This window comes from Narcine bancroftii, chromosome 1 (genome assembly GCF_036971445.1).
Source record: "Narcine bancroftii isolate sNarBan1 chromosome 1, sNarBan1.hap1, whole genome shotgun sequence".
NCBI lineage: Eukaryota > Metazoa > Chordata > Chondrichthyes > Torpediniformes > Narcinidae > Narcine > Narcine bancroftii.
Window position 1 is genome coordinate 28,059,696 of NC_091469.1, and position 20,537 is coordinate 28,080,232.

General features: G+C 39.1%; 1 protein-coding gene across 1 annotated transcript in view; it reads right to left on the reverse strand.

Moving 5' to 3' along the window:
* smc2 (structural maintenance of chromosomes 2) overlaps positions 1-20,537 on the reverse strand; it is an 89,698-nt gene that overhangs the window by 61,342 nt on the left and 7,819 nt on the right. The window contains exons 2-7 of the mRNA XM_069923003.1: positions 18,503-18,652; positions 11,247-11,369; positions 3,853-3,891; positions 3,388-3,498; positions 1,182-1,226; positions 157-390 (exon numbers count right to left, since the gene is read on the reverse strand). Of these exons, the coding sequence (XP_069779104.1) occupies positions 157-390; positions 1,182-1,226; positions 3,388-3,498; positions 3,853-3,891; positions 11,247-11,369; positions 18,503-18,652 (702 nt within the window). The remainder of the gene's footprint in view (positions 1-156; positions 391-1,181; positions 1,227-3,387; positions 3,499-3,852; positions 3,892-11,246; positions 11,370-18,502; positions 18,653-20,537) is intronic.

Consider the following 20,537-nt stretch of genomic DNA (forward strand, 5'->3'; position numbering starts at 1 on the left):
GAAAAACAATGATTACTTCAAAAACATTCACTTCTTTCTTCTTGAATGAACAATTTTCAACAGAAACTCGCCAAGTACATGAACTACACCAGTTACATTAGAGTCCAAACCCAATGAGGCAACAATATGTGACACAACTGGGAGTACTAGTTGTACCTGATCTCGGATCTTCTCCAGTTCACGGACTTCTTTGCTGATTTCCTTCACTTTCTTGTCATTCTCTTCAATGGTTTCCTTCAGTCCTACAATACTATCTTGCATCTTTTTTAGATCTTCTGCAGAGCGCAACTTGATCTCCTCTGCACATACAAATTGATAGGCAACATACAGACGAGTAAGATGTTCTATCTCACGTATTATTTTCTGGAATTCCAAATAAGAGGATCTTTCCTGCAAGTTACAAAATGTAAACAATTAGAATGGCATATTGATCTGACAACCAAACAATATTGGGAAACAGCCTTTAAATTAAAAATACACATATAAAAAAATTTTTTCTAAAATTTGCCACACATACATATCAGCCATATCTCACACCCATAGCTTAAAATTATGCTTTCACATCCCTGCAAGGCCTTCCATCATCCTTATTTCTGCAGGCCAGGGAACTTTCTTCCTACCTGTTATACAACGACACTCCGGCCTGTTCTATGGCACTTAAAAAGCCTTTGCAGCCATTTTAGTTGTGGCTAAAACCTACACACCCCTTCTTAAAATTTCAGTTGCATTCAATGCCCAAGTTTGCAACCCAATAGTTTGGTCGGGATAGAAAAGAAAATTTGCAAAAGGATGAAAGTAAACAGCAAAGCCATGGACCAATGCCTCAATTAGAAGTGTCAATGGACCATAGGATGTGAAGATCAGGATATGGCTATTGCAGCCAATGCACTTGGGAGTTGTGGGATAAGATGGAACAGGACTAAAAGTAAAAAGCAAATCCCAAAGGGGATCTCTTTCCAGTACAAGTACCTCATTGTGCTGGTAATCACTAACAATTGAAGTTTCCTAAGGAAGCACCTAAAAGCATTGTGTGGGGAGTAATCTCAGTACATACAACCTAGATATACAAATCAGATCAAGGATTCAAAGTTGTTTCATAAACAGAAGTCCTCAGTCGTATATATCTAAATGACATTGTTTGACCCTGAAATGATTGTTATCACATTTCATTAAATACATACCTCCTTCAACTTCAGAAGAGTGGGAGTAATTTCCTCTTCCAAAATCTAAAATACAAAAGATATGGCAACATCAAAATTGAAAGATTGCTTCATGAATTAAAATCCGCAAGATTCTCAAACTTTTGTATCATAGTAGAAAAATAATAAGAAACAATCTAATTTTCGCATGATACTTCAAAACTTATTTATATTACTCCTTACACTATACAGGATCATAATTCCAACAGTTGATATCACCAATTGCAGTAATAATTTATTCAATAGCACAAATCACTAAATACAAGTGAAAACAATTGATGGGCACTACCAATTGCCCCAATAACCACAAAGACAAAGACTGAGGGGAACGATAGGCTTTATTGTACAGAAGACTTGAGTTGGCCCGAATCCAAGCTAGGGAAGGGAGAGGTGGCTCGACCTTTATAGCCTAGGCCACAGGGGAGGAGTCCAGGGGAGAGTGTCATCAGAGGGCGGGCCAGCCTGTGCCTTTACCAGTCAATGACTATGTACAATCCATGTCATTACAACAATATTTTAGGCAATGCAATAAATAGAGGAATAATATCAAGTCTAAATAACCACATCCATGGTCTTTCTAATTCTGCTCACACCTCTTCCCAATGCAAGGTTCTGGACAACATATAGTTATTTAATGGCAAGGCAAAGACAAGCTTGATCTTCTTGCACATCATGAATTAAGTCACTTTATTATCACACGGTTGTCACCCACCTGAATTGAGCTGACTAACCCTATGATGAAAACGTGTCCTTCATAATGTGTGTGGCCAAACATCAAGTACAATTTATGCATGAGGCTTTATGGCATCCTCTATCACCAAACAAGTCCTCAATAGCAATGCAGGATTTTCATAATTTTAAAATCTGAGGAAGATGCCTGCTTTGTAGCTCTGGAAGATACTTCTCACAAACAATAAATACAAATCCAATTAACTGAACAGCATAGTGACTTCATTCCATTATTAGTTTAATTTCACTTTTTAAACATACCTTGTTTTCACTCGTGTTCATCACCACTGTCTTCCAATATTCACTGAACCAAGCCCATTTATATTTATTTATTCTTTATATTTATTATCTCTTTTTTGTCCTGGCATATTGCAATAATCTAACAATATTATAGTTGGTTCATCTTAATGCCTATAGGCACTTTTACACAGCCATTGAACAGCAGAAAATTTCAGGAAAATTTCTGCTTTGGTGGCAGTTTAAAAATGCCAGGATGGAATTTTTAATGCAAATTCCATTCTGTAATTTTTCCATTCGTACCCCTACACATTTTTTACAGAGCGCTGCAGTGTAAATTAACCGCAGCCACACCATAAGAAACAAGCCTAATGAATACGACATTCCCCCTCCAACAAACTCCGCAACACAGGAAGGCTGTGTAAAAGTGCCCTAAAAATGCCCCTGTGTGAACATCAGGACACAACAGAGGTAAGTATGCTAACTTTTTTTGGAATAATTCCAAAGTTTCTGTGTAAAAATGCCATGTGACCGTAGCAAGCAAGAATTTATGTGCATCTATACCACAGTACTTATGCATGTGAAATTAAAATGCAAGCACCACATGATGCATAAAGGTAGAGCAATATCACATTATAGATAGATAGGTATTAAGTACTATAGCTGGAATATCACATTGCAGCTATATAATAGTGTTGTGAACAGTTCTGGTTTGCCACACAACAGGAAAAATGTGGAAGCAATAGAGAGTGCAGAAGTAATTCTTTAGGATGTTGTCTGGAATGGAGGGCAGTAGTTATGAGATTGAATAGGCTGAGTTTATTCTCACTAGAGAATTTTTAAAATATATGTACAGGTTTACAAAAATTATAAGGGATGAAGTTGGGAAAAAATTGATGGTCAAAATCTTTTTCCCAAGGCAGTGGAGTCTAGAACTATAAGACAAATGTTTAAGATGAGAGGGGAGAAATTTAAAGGCGAACTGAGGTTTTCCTTAAATACACAGAGTGGGAAAAATCTGGAACTAGCTGCAAGAAGAGATGATGGAGCAAGACAATTACAATTTTTTTTAAAAAGCCACTTGAATACAAACCTAACATGGGCAAATGGGATTAGCATATATAGGCAAAAAGGTCAGCATGGACAAGGTGGGCCAATATGACCCTTTCAGTGCTGTATGGTTCAGATTCTATATCATGTGCAATGGGGATGAATCAATTACCGTATGAATTTCTTTCAACTTGGCCTCTTTTTTCTCAATTGTCTTCTGAGCAGCTAACTTCTTACACTCATACATTCTGGTTCCAGCTGCTTCTTCTATCAGTGATAAGATCTATGACAGAAGAATAAAGAATCAAGTATAGTGGCATCCTAGAAATATAATTTCAAAATTCACATGATGAGCATTAAGACTAAAACATTAAAAAAAGAAACTTACAAAATTCAGCATACTTGTACATTGTTAATAATCTGGATTTCTGCACCTGAGTAAAATCTGACAGCCATCTAAATGATTAGTTTGAAATGTTCTTTCTACAAGTCTTTTCAATTATGTATTTTGGCAAGTATGATAAGAGCATGATCACTCAACATGAATCAAAAACTGCCATTGGTCAGAACAAGCATGCATTTTTGTTTCTGCAAATATTCATGGCATCAAGATTCATAAATAAACTAGAAAACTTACCTCTGGGGGTTTCATGTTCAAAACCTTGGTGATACGACCCTAAAAACAAAATGAATTTTATTTTAAAGATATGGCACAGCATCTGTAAAATATCATACGTATTTAGGTTTTAACCTTTCAACTGTCAAACGAACAACATTAATATATAGCATTTCCAATGCCACAAGTTAACAATATAATAAAAGAAATCTAAATTTTAAATAGATGTCTTATGAAATATTTTAACCAATTTCTAATTTAAATGTCCAAATGAAAAAAGAGAAATTATTTTATTTATGCTCTGTAATTTCCAAGTTAAAAGGAGATGGCGGTGCTGCCAGACCTGCTGTAATGACAACGCTGCTGCTGGTGCAAATCCAACGGATGAGGGGAGTGGATACACAGTGCGCCCCCACAGGATCACGTCACCCAGTCCTACTGCTGTTGGCTCCGTACAGGCTTTAAACAGCCTGTTAAAAGACCTGATGATTTTTTATTTTATTTAAAATCCTGCGACCACACAGGGTCTGGGCCCAAGATCTTGAGGGGCTGCCGATTCCAGGGAGCAATGGACCATCACAGTGCACCAGTAACAGGGAAAATAACTCCCACTGAGAAGGAGAAGCAGAGAAGACGACTCTAAGGATGGTGACCAAGGTGGTGGATCAGCGAGGGTCTCTAAGGCTGATGGACACACACAGGTGGCAAGCTGTTGAATTGCCAGCAAGGAACCAACACAGGATGCGGGCTGCTGGCAACTTAAGTCTAAGCACTCACACCAGGCTGCAGGAGACTGGCTCATGGGAACCAGGTATCAGAACAGGGAATCAACAGTGCTGGGGGCAGGAAGTGTTCCTAAAGGGGGCTGGGTCCAGAAGGCTTCCTCATTATGTCAGAGGTTTGGATCTGCACTTAGGTTGCTGATGGTTTGAAATGAACTGGAGACTTGAGCGACCCTCGGTGACTTTGGGAGGACTCTTTTAAAAAAAAAGGTGGCACCTTAGAGCAGTCACTCTTTGCATGAAGCTCCAATGGAAATCATCAGATATTCCAATTTAGAACAACTACAGCTTGAACCCACAGAAATTGACATACCTGTAAGGAACGTTGTATTAAATACATTGGAACTTGGCGATTGTTGGGAACAGCAAACTCTTGCACTGAAGGCAATTCAGGCAATCAGCTTACAGGAAGGCCCGACCACGTGGATGCAGAGGGGGCTACAGGTTAAACCAAGATGCTGGCCAGGCCTTGAGGCCTTTGCTCCCTGCTATCTTCCTAGCTTATGTACAATCTTTAGAAAATAAACTGGATGAACTCAAAGCCAGATTACAGCAGCAGAGGGACATCAGGGATTTCTGTGTGATGTGCTTTACTGAGACATGGCTGAATGAGAGCATTCCAGATACAGAACTATAGCCCGAGAGCTTCACCTTCTACTGCTTGGACCAGACACAGGTAAAGGCAAAGGAGTTTGCTCCATCATCAATTCATCATGGAGCACAAACGTGACGGTTATGTTCCACTCCTGCCCTCCCAACCTGGTACATTTGATGATCAAGTGTGGTCCTTTCTATCCACGGAGGGAAATCTTTGCTATCCTCGTGGTTGGTGTGTACATTCTGCCCCAGACTAACATCAGTCTGGCACTGGAGGAGCTGAGCACTACAATCAAAAATCATCAGACAGGACACCTTGATGCCTTTCCAATCATTGTAGGAGACTTCAACCAGGCCAGACTGAAGAAGTCTCTGACAAACTATCAGCACCATATTACCTGTGCAACCAGAGGAGTCAATATACTTGATTGTTGTTACACCATCATGAAGAAACCCTACTGAGCCATCCCACGCCAACACTTCGGCAATCCTGAGCACCAGGCTGTACAACTTCTCCCGGTGTAGAAACAGAGAGCGATGACTACAGCAGCAGTGGTGAAGACAGTGAAAGTATGCCTGCAGTACTGCTTTGAATCGGTGGATTGGGTCATATTCAAGGATTCATGTTCAAACTTGAATGAATATTCTATGACTGTCGCCAACTTTATCGGACCTGTGTGGATGAGTATGTGTCCATGCGCACATAATGTGAATACGCCAACCCAAAGCTGTGGTTGAATCAAAGCCCTCACAACCAGCTGAGGGCTAGGTCAATGGCATTTAAGACTGGGGATCCAGATCTCTACAGGAAGTTCAGGGAAGACCTACGGAAGGCTATCTTAACAGCAAAATGGCAATTCCAAGGCAAATGAGAAATAAAATCAGATATTTGACAGATACGGCAGGCCTTTGCAGGCCATTACATTCTATAAGGCCTAACACTCCCGATGAACTGAAAATCTTTTTACGCTCGTCTTGAAAAGGAGAATTCTAATGAACCAATGAGAATCCCTGTAGAAGCTGGCGATCTTGTGATATCTGTCCCAAAGGCCAATGTTAGGCCTCCTTCCAAGAGTGTGAACCCTTGCAAGGTGTCAGATTCTGATGGCATACCTGGCAGGATACAGAAAATTAGTACTAATCACATAGCTGGAGTGTTCACAGATATTTTAAATCTTTCATTGCTGCAGTCGGAGGTTCCCACCTGCTTCAAAAGGGCATCAATCATCCCAATGCCCAAGAAGAGTAGAGTGAGCTGCCTCAATGGCCATCACCCTTTAGCACTTACATCCCTCTGGAATGAAATGCTTCTGGGGGCTAGCCATGGTCAGAATTAACTCGTACCTAAGTAAAAACCTGGACCCACTGCAATTCACTTACCACCACAACTGTTCCACAGCAAATATAATCTCCCTGGCACACCACTCAGTCCTAAATCACCTGGGCAACAACAACACTTGTCATCGACTACAGCTCAGCTTTTAACTCCGTTATCCCCTCAGTACTGGCCAGCAAGCTTCAAAACCTAGGCTTCTGCACCTCCCTCTGCCACTGTATCCTTGACTTCCTCATCAGAAGACCAATCAGTACAGATTGGTCACAATGTCTCCTCCTCACTGACAAGGATGCCTGCTCAGCCCACTGCTTTTCTCTCTTTACACCCATGACTGTGTGGCTAGGATCATTTCAAATGACATCAACCAATTTGCCGAAGACACTACATAGAATCACACACAGCAAAGAGGAATCGTAAAAGAGTGAGATAGAACAGCTGGTTGAGTGGTGTCACAAACAACCTTGCAAAACTAAGGAACGGGTGGTGAACTTCAGGAAGGGAAAAAAAAAATCAGGAGAACTTGAACCAGTCCTCATCGGGGTTCAGCAATGGAGAGGGGAAAGAATTTGAAATTCTTGGATGTCAACAACTCTGAAGATCTATCCTGGAGCCATCATGTCAATGCAATCATGAAGAAGGGTTGCCAGCAGCTATATTTCATTGGGAATTGAGATTTGGTATGTCACCAAAGACTTTTACAAATTTCTACAGGTGCACTGTGGAGAGCATTCTGACTGGTTGCATCACTGTCTGGTATGGAGGTGCCAATGCACAGGACAGGAAAAGGCTACAAAGGATTGTGAACTCGGCCAGTCTTCAGCCTATTAAGGACTCTACATGAGATGATGTCAAGAAAGCTGCCTCCATCATCAAGGACCCTCTCCTCGCAGGACATACTCTCTTCTCACTGCTACCATCAGGAAGGAGGTACAGGAATATGAAGATGAACACCCAACATTACAAAAACAGCTTCTTCCCCTCCGACATTAGATTTCTGAATGGACAATGAACCACAGACACTACCTCATTTTTTGCACTAATTTATATACTTTTAAATAGTGTATTTACTGAAATATAATATATAGCAATTTTTGCAACTGTAATACACAATACTGCTGCTGCAAAACAACAAATTTCGTGACACATGTTCGTGATTCTTTCTTGGACCATAAGGGCGCCAGGCAATGCTAATACAAATGGCGAAACTTTATCTGACTTTTGGCAGACTAAATGCAATGATGTGTAATATTACATTTCTGTTTTATTACATGACAATAACTAGTATCTGATATGATAATGCTTAAAAATAGGAACCACTCCCAAGTATAAGAGGAAGAGTATGTAATTTTCTATGAACGATTTCCTAACTGATTTCTCATGAATACCCCTGCCATTTATTACTTGCTTCTCCACTGTCATTAATACTACCTGGTCACATCAAAAACTCAAGCTTAAAAAAATGGTTCATGCTCCAAACAAACACAGAATAGCCTAGAATAATAGTTTATAATATTTTCCTCCCAAGTCAAAAGCTTCATTCAATAACCAGGTAGAATAAAACCAGGATACTAGACATCATTGCATACACTCCATGTCAAAACTCCACCATTTATGCTCCTATTTCCCTCATCACATAATAAACAGGCTGTAGTGGATCTGTAAATGTCATAAATGGAAAAACTCAGATTTTTATAGTTGTAATTTGATCCAAAGTCATAGCGCAATGATGCACACTTGTCTTCAATTATACATTTCACGCTTAAAATTACATTTTGAAAAAGCAATAGGAATTGTGTGCAGGTTTCTTTTTGAAAGACAGCAGATGATGCTTGAGTGGTAAGGGTTGTTATCCAGGAGGGCCATCGCAAGATTGTCCAATAAAGATAGCTTTTCTAGTAAAATCCTCATCCCATGAATAATTTTTAAAAGGAAAATGAACAAAATACAGAAATGAGGTATAACTGGTCATACAACTCCTCCCATATCATCCTTGGGTTTCTATGTACAATGGTCCACAACCTTTTGTGCATGTTCTTGAACAGTTTAATTCATTTCTATACTAACCTATGGAGATGTGGGGGGGCTGGTAGTCATGGTGGGGAGCTGGCTGATGGAGGACCTCCGTTTTCTTCAGGCTGACTTCCAGGCCAAACATTTTGGCAGTTTCCGCAAAACAGGACGTCAAGCGCTGAAGAGCTGGCTCAGAATGGGCAACTAAAGCGGCATCGTCAGCAAAGAGTAGTTCACGGACAAGTTTCTCTTGTGTCTTGGTGTGAGCTTGCAGGCGCCTCAGATTGAAGAGACTGCCATCCGTGCAGTACCGGATGTAAACAGCGTCTTCATTTTTGAGGTCTTTCATGGCTTGGTTCAGCATCATGCTGAAGAAGATTGAAAAGAGGATTGGTGCGAGAACACAGCCTTGCTTCACGCCATTGTTAATGGAGAAGGGTTCAGAGAGCTCATTGCTGTATCTAACCCGACCTTGTTGGTTTTCGTGCAGTTGGATAACCATGTCGAGGAACTTTGGGGGGCATCCGATGCGCTCTAGTATTTTCCAAAGCCCTTTCCTGCTCACGGTGTCGAAGGCTTTGGTGAGGTCAACAAAGGTGATGTAGAGTCCTTTCTTTTGTTCTCTGCACTTTTCTTGGAGCTGTCTGAGGGCAAAGACCATGTCAGTAGTTTCTCTGTTTGCGCGAAAGCCGCACTGTGATTCTGGGAGAATATTCTCGGCGACACTAGGAATTATTCTATTTAGGAGAATCCTAGCTGCACCATTTCATCAGATGCAAGGATTGACAACGAGATAGACAACAGACTCTCCAAGTCAAATAGCCCCTTTGGAAGACTACACAAAAGAGTCTGGAAAAACGACCAACTGAAAAACCTCACAAAGATTAGCGTATACAGAGCCGTTGTCATACCCACACTCCTGTTCGGATCCGAATCATGGGTCCTCTACCGGCATCACCTACGGCTCCTAGAACGCTTCCACCAGCGTTGTCTCCGCTCCATCCTCAAAATTCATTGGAGCGACTTCATCCCTAATATCGAGATGGCAGAGGCCGACAGCATCGAGTCCACGCTGATGAAGATCCACCTGCGCTGGGTGGGTCATGTCTCCAGAATGGAGGACCATCGCCATCCCAAGATCGTGTTATATGGCGAGCTCTCCACTGGCCACCGTGACAGAGGTGCACCAAAGAAGAGGTACAAGGACTGCCCAAAGAAATCTCTTGGTGCCTGCCACATTGACCACCGCCAGTGGGCTGATATCGCCTCAAACCGTGCATCTTGGCGCCTCACAGTTCGGCGGGCAGCAACCTCCTTTGAAGAAGACCGCAGAGCCCACCTCACTGACAAAAGACAAAGGAGGAAAAACCCAACACCCAACCCCAACCAACCAATTTTCCCCTGCAACCGTGTCTGCCTGTCCCGCGTCGGACTTGTCAGCCACAATCGAGCCTGCAGCTGACGTGGACTTTTACCCCCTCCATAAATCTTCGTCCGCGAAGCCAAGCCAAAGAAGATACTAACCTATCTTAACATTAACGGTATCATTACATCACTCAATGGAGCATCATCAGACTGGTAGAAATTATTTAGCCAACTAGGTCAAGACAAAACCATGAGAAATAGACTGATAAGGCTGGGGTCACGAAGGTTAATCTCCTATATTGAATTTCTTACCCCTAGCTACAAGTCTAAAGGGAATCCTTCTGAAAAGTACAACTCAGCCAATGGCAATGCATCCTAGCCATTGCTACTTAAGTCCCCACCCAGGATATATGCTACTTTTCATAAGTTTCATATACTAATTATTCTCCTACTATGATTACAGAATGATATGACAGATTGACAATTTATCTCACCAACCCTGCAACATTTCTTTGGTACAGTTATCTAATTTGCCAATATATTTTTTGCCACTGCCCAACCCTCTTGCAAGTAATATCCTATGTTATTTTAAATAATACTATTGAATTTGTTTCCATCATTTTTTGCAGGCTATACATTTCAAATAACAAGTCAGTGCATTAAATATGCTTGTTCTGTGTACATTTACCGAACATCTGAATCCTGATTAATGACCCATTACCGTTTCTTCTAATCCCCACCTTAATTTTTTTAAATATAAATCAACTGTCTCAAATCTAATCTTTGATTAGAGATCTGTTCTAGAATTGCAAAATACAATCTGCTGGAGGAACTCAGTGGATCAAGCCTCATCAGTAGTAGAAAAGAATGGTCGACACTTCAAGGTTGAACTCTTTATCAGGTTTTTTTGTCAATCTTGATAAGAGTTTTGGCTCAAAACAGCAACCATTCTTTTTTTCCCACTGATGCTCCTTGACCCGCTGAGTTCCTCCAGCAGATTGTGCCTCGATTCAGATTCCAGCATCTGCAGTCTCCTGTGTGTCTCCAACCCTAGAATTGTGTATCCTAACATAACCAAAGTTTATCATCCCTGATTCCTTAAATGTTGTGCCCAGGGATGAACCTTCCCACTCCTTTCACACAGTCAAGGCACTTCATACTCTTCCAAATCTTTGTGAAGCTATGAATGGTAACAAACTCATAGTTCATACCACAGTGTTCTGATAAGACTTTGAATTAGTCTCAAGGTACACAAAAATCAGTTCCTACATTTTTTGGTTCAGCAGATTGCTGGACAAAAGGATTATGCATATAAACATACAAACCTGCATGATGAGGAAGTGAGGATTGTTGACATTCAGGCCAACTGAACAGAATAGATCTTGCACTCTGGTGTTGTTTGCATTCACACCATTAATTAGGTACTTGTTTCTCCCACCAATTATCACCTGAAAAAAATAATTTTAAAAGTCTTACAAAATGAGCCTAATGATTTCACAATTAGCTTTAAATAAAACACTGGACTAACCTTAGAGCAGTGGTTCTCAACCTTTATCTTTCCACTCACATACCACTTTAAGTAATCCCTATGCCATAGGTGATCTGTGATTAGTAAGGGATTGTTTAAGGTGATATATGGATGGGAAGAAAATGTTTGAAAACCACTGTTTTAATTGTACCTAACTGACTCATCATGCGCACGGTTTTATAACTCCAAAGGAAAGGGCGAATGACAATTTTTCTCAAGTAAAATACTTCATTAACAATTGGGTCTAAAGCAATTGGATCCCTTCCCTTCCCACTCACATACCACCTTGAACAATCCCTTACTAATCACAGAGCACCAATTGAACAGGGATTACTTAAAGTGGCATGTGAGTGGAAAGAAAAAGGTTGAGAACCACTGCATCTGTTTACGTAAACCATATATATAGCTAATAATAAATACAGGTAACAACGTTCTATTCCCTCACGATCCAATATTGTGCAGATGACGAAATAGCTATACATGGGCAGAAACAATACCGTAACTTATAAACTCAGGTCACATCTTTGGGCTATGCCATCCCATTACGTCACCATGCACAGCAGATTCAAAGTTCCAATAATTCTGTACATGTGTACAAAAATACATAAAAGTTTTTTTTTTGTCCTGCAAACCACACAAGGCAACCTTGTGATGCAATATTGCCTTCACAGGCCACTGCAAAATACATCACTATCTTCTCTCATCCATGCATCTTGCATTCTGTGGTGCAAATGTGGTGCTGGTCAAAGCAAAATGCACAAATTTAATCCATTCCTGACCTGAAAGGATCCTAAAGCAAAAACTAGTGCTAAGCAGCCCATCCAAACCTTGTGATGTTCCAATTTGTTTAGCTAATTTGCTTATCTGAAGCTTTAAAAAAAAAATTACAATATACAATAGAGTTGAAATTATACTAATTCTGCGGATGTGGTCATGCAAAGGACCAAGACAGATGCATTGGATTGAGCTCTACGTGAAGATTATTAAACAGACAGTTAAAAGTTTTGTTAAGAGCCCAGAGGACCCATAAACCCAGCACCAATAGATATTCACCAAGACAAATGGTTACTTAAACAAAAATTGCTTTTAATTATCTTTAAACATGAAAACAGAATCACACTTTAACTTGACTTAACTAACCTTACTCCTAATTCTAAGCGCACGTGTGTGTAGTGTGTGCAAGTTCAGAAAAGTTATTTGGTTCACAGTCCAATCTCACTTCTCATTCCTCCAAGTTCACTGGTTGCAGGCAATTCTTATACTGTGCACAGAATTTAACAATTACAAAGTTCACCAGGCTTTGGTGCATGAAAGGTAAATGGTTACCGCTCAGGAAGGTTCTTATCAGTTTTCAGAGAAATTTGTTGTTCCAGGGCATCTACAACTGATTCCTTTTTAATCAGCCACTCCAGTGTCTTGCTGACGAAACTTGTCCCTTCAGGGTTCTCCAGATGATAACCTCTTTCTTTCAGGACACCACAGAGTTCCTTCTTGTTTCTCTTATTCCTAGTGAAACATTAGACAACCAGTCCTCTCCTCTTGCATGAACCACGAGGGCTTTGACCAGGCTGAACTAGAACTCACAACCCGTCTTCCAAATGTAGTTTACCACAAGCTTGCCAGCTTGTCCTGTTCTAGTTCCAGCTGCTGTGACTGGCTGTAGCACTGTAGAAGTGATCTCTGTGTGTATGTCTCTCTCTCTTTCACACACACACACAACTCTCTCTGCTTGCAAAACCACATGACCCTCAGAATAGCAAGTTCCCTTCCAGACTGTCTGCGGTTCCAACAAGCTTTCATCTGTTGCTTTTTTGTAAACAACAATCCATTAGTGAAGTCTCATGGGCACTCTCCAAAGCTTTTGTAAAGGCTCTGAGGCCCCGACATGTCTAGCATTAGCAGAACTTCAAATAAGATCTGTTTTAAAGTGTTTGTATGTTACCTACTCTAACAAACCTTTCCTAATTTATCTCCCAAAAACATATCTATATACTCTGACAAACTTTAAAATTAAGTATTTTTTAAACTAAAAAATGGATAAAACAACTAAGAAACCAAGGCAGCCAAGTACAAAAAATGAACACGTTTCTACACAGCCAGGAACAACGAGTGAAAGCCCGAACGGGAGCAGCACAAAAGTGGTCTCAGGACCAGCAAACACCAGCAGAGCCAGGGAGTTAGGATAAAAACTAAATATTATCCTGGAGAAGATGGAAAATTTAAGCAACTGATTTATTGGTATTGAAAATGTAATGAAAGACATGATTGAAATTAAAGAAATTGTTGAAGATTTAATGGAAAGAATAACCCAAGTGAAACAGACTTGGTAAAAACACAAGAAAAGTTAAAAGCTTTGGAGAAAGATGTGAAGTAATGGGAGTTGGACAAAGTCTGCTGGACAAGATCAACCACATGGAGAATTTTAGCAGACGAAATAATTTGTGGACTGAAAGAAGGAATTGAGAGAAAAGATTCAGTGTTGGGGCAGTTGGCTGTCAGCGCTGGGGTGGCTGGTGCGGGGAGGATGGGTTTCCTACCAAGTTTTACAAACAATTTAAAGACTTATTGATACCTCCTATGGTGGATGTATTGGACCGGGCGGTGGAGACCCAGACCTTCCTTGAATTGTTCTCAACAGTTACAATTACACTTATATCGAAAAAAGATAGAGACCCTTTAAAAACTTCATCATATAGAGCTATATCACCCATAAATGCTATTATAAAATATTGGCAAAGGCATTAGCTAATAGACTGGGACAATATCTACCAAAATTAATACATACAGATCAGGAGGGATTTGTCAAAGGAAGACACTCTTCAAATAGTCTAAGTAGACTATTTTATATAATACATAGGGCAAAATCAAAGTCGAATCCAAGCATAAACATCTCTGTAAATGCAGAAAATGCATTTGATCATTAGAATTGTCTTTCTTAATTAAAACATTGGAAAAATTTGGTATAGGCAGAAAATTTATAAACTGGATTAGAATCCTTTACCATAAACCATAAGCCAAAATTATAACCAACATTCAGATGTCAGCAGTTTATCCCCTGAGTAGGTCAAGTAGACAAGGGTCTACTGGCACTTTTTAAAAAAAATCCTAGCTATTGAACCACTAACAGATGGATAGGAGAGGTAAGGAGAGATCCGGACATAAAAGGCTTCAAAGTTGGACAGGATGAACATAAAATTAGTTTATTTGCCGATTATGTGCTATTATATATGTCTGACCTGGCTGAATTATTGATAAAATTGCAAACAACATTAGAAAAATATGGAAAAATATTCAATTATAAAATAAATATGGACAAATGTGAGACAATGCCATTGAAAACATTTTGATTATGAAAGATATTAAAAAGTTTGTACATTTAAATGGAAGATAGATGGAATCAAATATTTAAGAATAATGACAGATAACAACTTACAGAATGTATACAAATTTAATTACACTCTTTTATAAAAAATAAAAAGAAAGATTTACAGAAATGGAAAGACCTGACGATTACTTTAGTGGGAAGAGTAAATTGTATTAAAATGAATGTGTTTCCAAGATTTCCAAATCTTTTTCAATCGTTGCCTATTGTATTACCTAAAAATTTCTTTAAAATTATGGAATTATTTTTATCATCTTTTTTGAAGAAGACAACCCCTTCTTGGATCAAATGGGATTGAATTCAATAGAAGAAAAAGCAAAAGACTTTATTTATAGGTAGAATGTTGTTAATAACAAAAAAGTCAGATAATCCTATATTAATACATATGATTAGAATATGGCAAGAAATTAATGAGTGTATTGGAAAAAAACCCAGGTATATCATTAAGACACCATTATGTAAAGACTTATTGCTGCCCATGAATTTGAGTGACAAAATATTGAATTCATGCGATGACAAAGAATAAAATATATTGATGATTGTTATATGGAGGGATCTCTTCTGTCCATATAACAATTAAGAAATAAATACAGAGTAACTAACTGGACTTCCTATTGTTTTCTCCAGCTAAGATCATTCCCAAGAGAAAAATGGGGACCAAACTTGACTCAACCTGCAATTAGTGAAATGGAACGAACGATTTGGCTGGGGAATACACCTAAATTTATAACTAAGATGTACTATGCCCTCCAGAATGAAGTGTGAAACCAGGATTATAGAGATCGAGAGAGAGATGGGAATCTGATTTAGGCGTTGAAAATATGGAAAGATGTTGGTCTGATTGGTGTTTGGATAGCATGACATCAATTATAAATGTACGTATGGATTAGTGCAATATAATTTTCTACACCAATTAGATCTCAAACCACAGAAGTGCATAAATCAAAATCTGAAATATCAAAGATGTGTTTTAGGTGTGGGATAGAAATAGGAACGTGTTTGAAAGTGAGACATTTCTGGCAGGATATTACTAAAATAGTAACAAGAATAACAGGGGTGACCTCACAGGTGACCCGGAGCTTTATCTTTTGGGCAATTTTATTGAAATAAATAATATACTAACTAAATCCCAAATTTCTTGTGTTAAAATAGCCTGGGCAGTGGCTACGAAATGCATTGCAATTACTTGGAAGTCCAACTCCCCTCTAAATATAGCATAATGGACTGCTGAGATGAATAGTTGCATACCTATGGAAAAAATTACATACAACTTAAAGAACAAATATGATATATTTATTAAGATATGGCAGCCATATTTGAACTATATAGGGCCCAATTAATAATAAAAAGGACAATAATGACTGCTGCTAAATAAAGTATGAATGCAGGTGACTTCCCCATATAGAATTCTTGACGATCAATATAAATGTGACTCCTGATGGTGTGTGGATTTATATTGTGAAGTGGGGGGGGGGGGGGGTGTTTTGTTTTGCTTGTTATGTATTTATTTAATATTGGAGAGTTTTTTCATGACTATTTATGGGGAAAAAAAAACAAAAATAAAATATTTTCAAAAAAGTATGCTAATTCTGAGAACAAATGATTTTTGATTATTTGCCCAAAAATGAAATTATACCTAAATCTTCTACATTCCAAAAATGTTATCCAAGTACACTTTATTCATGAAGATTGTCCATACAATGTCTGTGAGGATTTTGCATTCCACAAAAGCAGCTGGCAATTTTATTTTAGATTGAAAATTTAAAAATATTTAACCACTTGTGGAGTATTCAGAGAATTCCAATAAAACAAAGTTGTATTCTATCTTTCCTAGGCTCATGTTTATGGAAAATTAGTTTCTATTCCTTACATTTGCTTTGTATAAAGCTGAAGCATCATTAGCGACCAAGCATTAGTGTAAAAAGAGAGGAAAAAAATCTAGTATCCATCACAGCAATAACAAACCTTGCTCTCCACGTAGATGAAACTAATTTGTTCAGTTTTGCAACCCAGTACAAAGTTGATTGCCCTTCAAATAGGAAAAATGTATATTTTCAGTAATCTGCTCCAGTCATCAATAGGCACTTTCAGGTGGCCAAATCCCCCGATGTAAAGCCACATATTATGCCCATATGCAGCTGTCGGGAGGCCACTTGAAAGCGCAGGAGGCGCATGCGAAGAGAACTTTGTAACCCTCCTCCGGGAGGGATAATCGCCGGAGCACTGAGGTTTCCCCCCCCCCCTGCACCTAAATGCAGCTGCCTGAAAGCGGCTGCTAAGGGGATGACACTCAACTGGCAAGTGCCTGACAGCCTCCCTCCCCGCTGCTCCTGCCTCCAGGCGTGGGATGTCAGGGCTGGGGCAGTCGGCGTGGACCGTCAGCGCTGGGGGGGCTGTCGCGGGCTGTTCCCACACTGATCCCACTGCCCCATGCTCTCCCCACAGCCCCGTGTTGATCCCCACACTGATCCCACTGCCCCACTCTCTCTCCATAGCCCCATGTTGGTCCCCACATTGATCCCACTGCCCCATGCTCTCCCCACAGCCCCATGTTGATCCCCGCACTGATCCCACTGCCCCACTCTCTCTCCATAGCCCCATGTCGGTCCCCACACTGATCCCACTGCCCCATGGTCTCCCCACAGCCCTGTGTCAGTCCCCATACTATGGGGCAGACAGCGCGGGCTGTCAGCGCTGGGGCGGCTGGTGCAGCCTGTCCCCACACTGATCCCACTGCCCCATGCTCTCCCCACAGCTCTGTATCAGTCCCCACACTGATCCCACTGCTCTGCCCGCGCCGACCGCCCCAGCATCCCACGCCTGCCACCCCATCGCTGACAGCCCATGCTGGTCGCCCCACAGTGTGGGTACTGATACAGGGCTGTGGGGAGAGCATGGGGCAGTGGGATCAATGTGGGATCGTCCTCCCCGCACCGGCCGCCCCAGCGCTGACAGCCAACTGCCCCAACCCTGACAGCCCGAAGGGACAGGAGCCGGAATGCACTACACGGTGCCTCCCATGAAGCTATCCCTTTCAGATGGCCAGTGGTGTGTTTTCAGCGATGCCACCTGAACGACCATTCCACAAGTCTGAATCCACTTCTGCAGGCACATTCTTGGCGGAGAATGGACCTGAAGAAGCCTAATGACTAACGTCAGTGCTGGGGACTAGGCATTCATTGAAATTATTATGCAAACAAGGTCCAATAATGCTATTAATAAATATTTGCCATGTTTTATTTAAACTCGAATATATTGACAAATTAAGATGAAAAATGAAACCTTTCAACTACCCACATTATGCACACAACCACACTGAAAGCACTGTTCTTTCACTGGAGGATTCATTGTATCACTGAGTTGGGTGAAGATTAGGTGGAGGCAGTATCATGTATGTTATCTTTAGCAAATGTGGACAACATCAAAGAAAGGAGAGCAGACAGATATTAAACCGAGTGTTACAACTTCTAGCCAATTGGTTATTGCTATGTAATTCAGAGCAAGAAGTATTCCAGACTAAGATCTGAAAAAAAAAGACAAAATTATTCTTTCACTAAAATCTTCCCAACAGCTCAAATATTTTATCTAGTTTATTTATTTAAAAACCTCAAGACCTTAGGGTTACAAAACATTTTTTTTTAAATCTAAAAATTAAAACAGATTAAAAGTACCTGTCTTGAAACAGTTATCTCATCATGAGTCTCAAAGCCTAGAGGACTTTGTTTTTTATCACTGTTATCAAAAGTAATTGAAACAGTGGCTTTTGTGATCCCAGCTTGTCCATTTTTGTAGACCAAATCCTGAAGGTTTGAAGCTCGCACCTAACAGAAAACAAATATATTTCATGAAAATGTCAACATTTAAAACATTTGAAAAATAAAAAAAACCCACAACAATATTATACATTTTTCTAATGAAACAAATATTTGGAGAATATTCCTGTCATTCACATTCCTCCAATGTTCCCAAGGCCCTGTAATTGATCTTCTCTGAAAAGCCTATCTTTTTTTTTTAAACTTTATTTAAGATTTTATAACATGAATAACATATAGGATTACATTTAAAAAAATTAAGAATAAAATAATAAAATTACAATACAATATCAGTACTCTAAATAAACTATACCCTCCCCAATAATTATTACACGTTAATAACCCAACTCAAATTAATCCAACCCTCACTTTCCCCCCCAAAATAAAGAGTGAAGAATTAATAAAGTTAATAATATATGTGAGGAAAAAAACCCACTTACAAAAAAAACCAAAAACATAACCGATTAAAATACTAACAAAAAGAAAAGTAATTAATACTAAGATATCAGACTTAAAAAACATATTTAAATCAAACTTAAATGCATATATTTAACAAACGGAGTTAAGATGAAACATATATTTAGCTCAAACTTAATATAAAAAATTAATAAAGTTAGTAACATTATCTATCAAAAATTCTTAAACAATAATCAATTCTTAAAAAAAATTGTAGCATGAAGAGATGAAAAAAACTTTCTCTATAGAGATAAACCTTCACCAAATATCAACTAACTTCACATCTATCATCATATTAGTCACATAAACCACCATCTTAAAACAAAATTCAAACCTCATTAAGCATTGTACAATTCAATTTTAGTACTCTTCCACCATTTTTCCCTTTTACTCTTGAATAGTTATCCAATAAAAGCTCCAATACCACATTTAAATATCCCCAATCATTACGTTAAAATTCAGATATCCAAATAATAAAAACACATCTACAACGAAATCTATATCTTCAACAAATGGAGCATAAACCACAAACAAAATTCAAGCCTCATTAAGAATTGTACAATTCAATTTATAACTTTCACCATTATTCCCTTCATTCTATAACTAAAATAGCAAAATAATATACACCAGAATTACCACTCCTTTCACCTTAAAGTTAAAGAAAAAATATTTAAAAAAACTTATCCATCCCATTCACATTTAAATTTCAGATATTCCTTATCTACTGAATAAACTTTACAAAAAAAACCACATCAATTTTTAGTTTTTTAAACAATCAAATACTTTCTTATGCTTTTTTTATATATTTAAACAAAAAAAACCCTTCATTCTTTACAAAAAAAAGGAAAAAAAATGGGTAGGTTAAAAATACCCCCTCCCGTCTAAACCGCGCAATGCGGTAACTCCCAAAAAAAAAAATGGGTGTGAGATAACTCACACGTAGCAGATGACTTTCAGGAAGTAGTGCCTATCCAGTTCTCTCCCCCAACTCTCACTTCATCTTACATCTTAAACTAACATCCTCATTATTTAATATCCCTTTTTTTTAAAAAAAACATTAGAAAAAAAAAAGGACAACTCTTCTTTTAATCAGCTCCAACTGCCGAGTCACCATTACAACCATTCCTTCTTGGAGCACGGCTCTTTTCTTCCATCTCTTGTCTCCTTAGAGATCGCGGCGGACTATGTCTTGTTGAAACTGAGTAAGTGGCAGCTCTTGAGCAAATGCTATAGCTTCCTTTGGAGAATCAAAGAACTTTGGTTGGCAACCATCTTGAAAATCCTTCAAAACAGCTGGATATCTAAAGGTTGCCTTGTAACCTTTCTTCCACAACAACTCTTTAGCAGGATTGAATTCCCGTCGTTGGAACATAACTTCTTGACTCAAATCCTCATAGAAGAAAACTCGATTATTTTGAATCATCAAGGGTGATTTTCT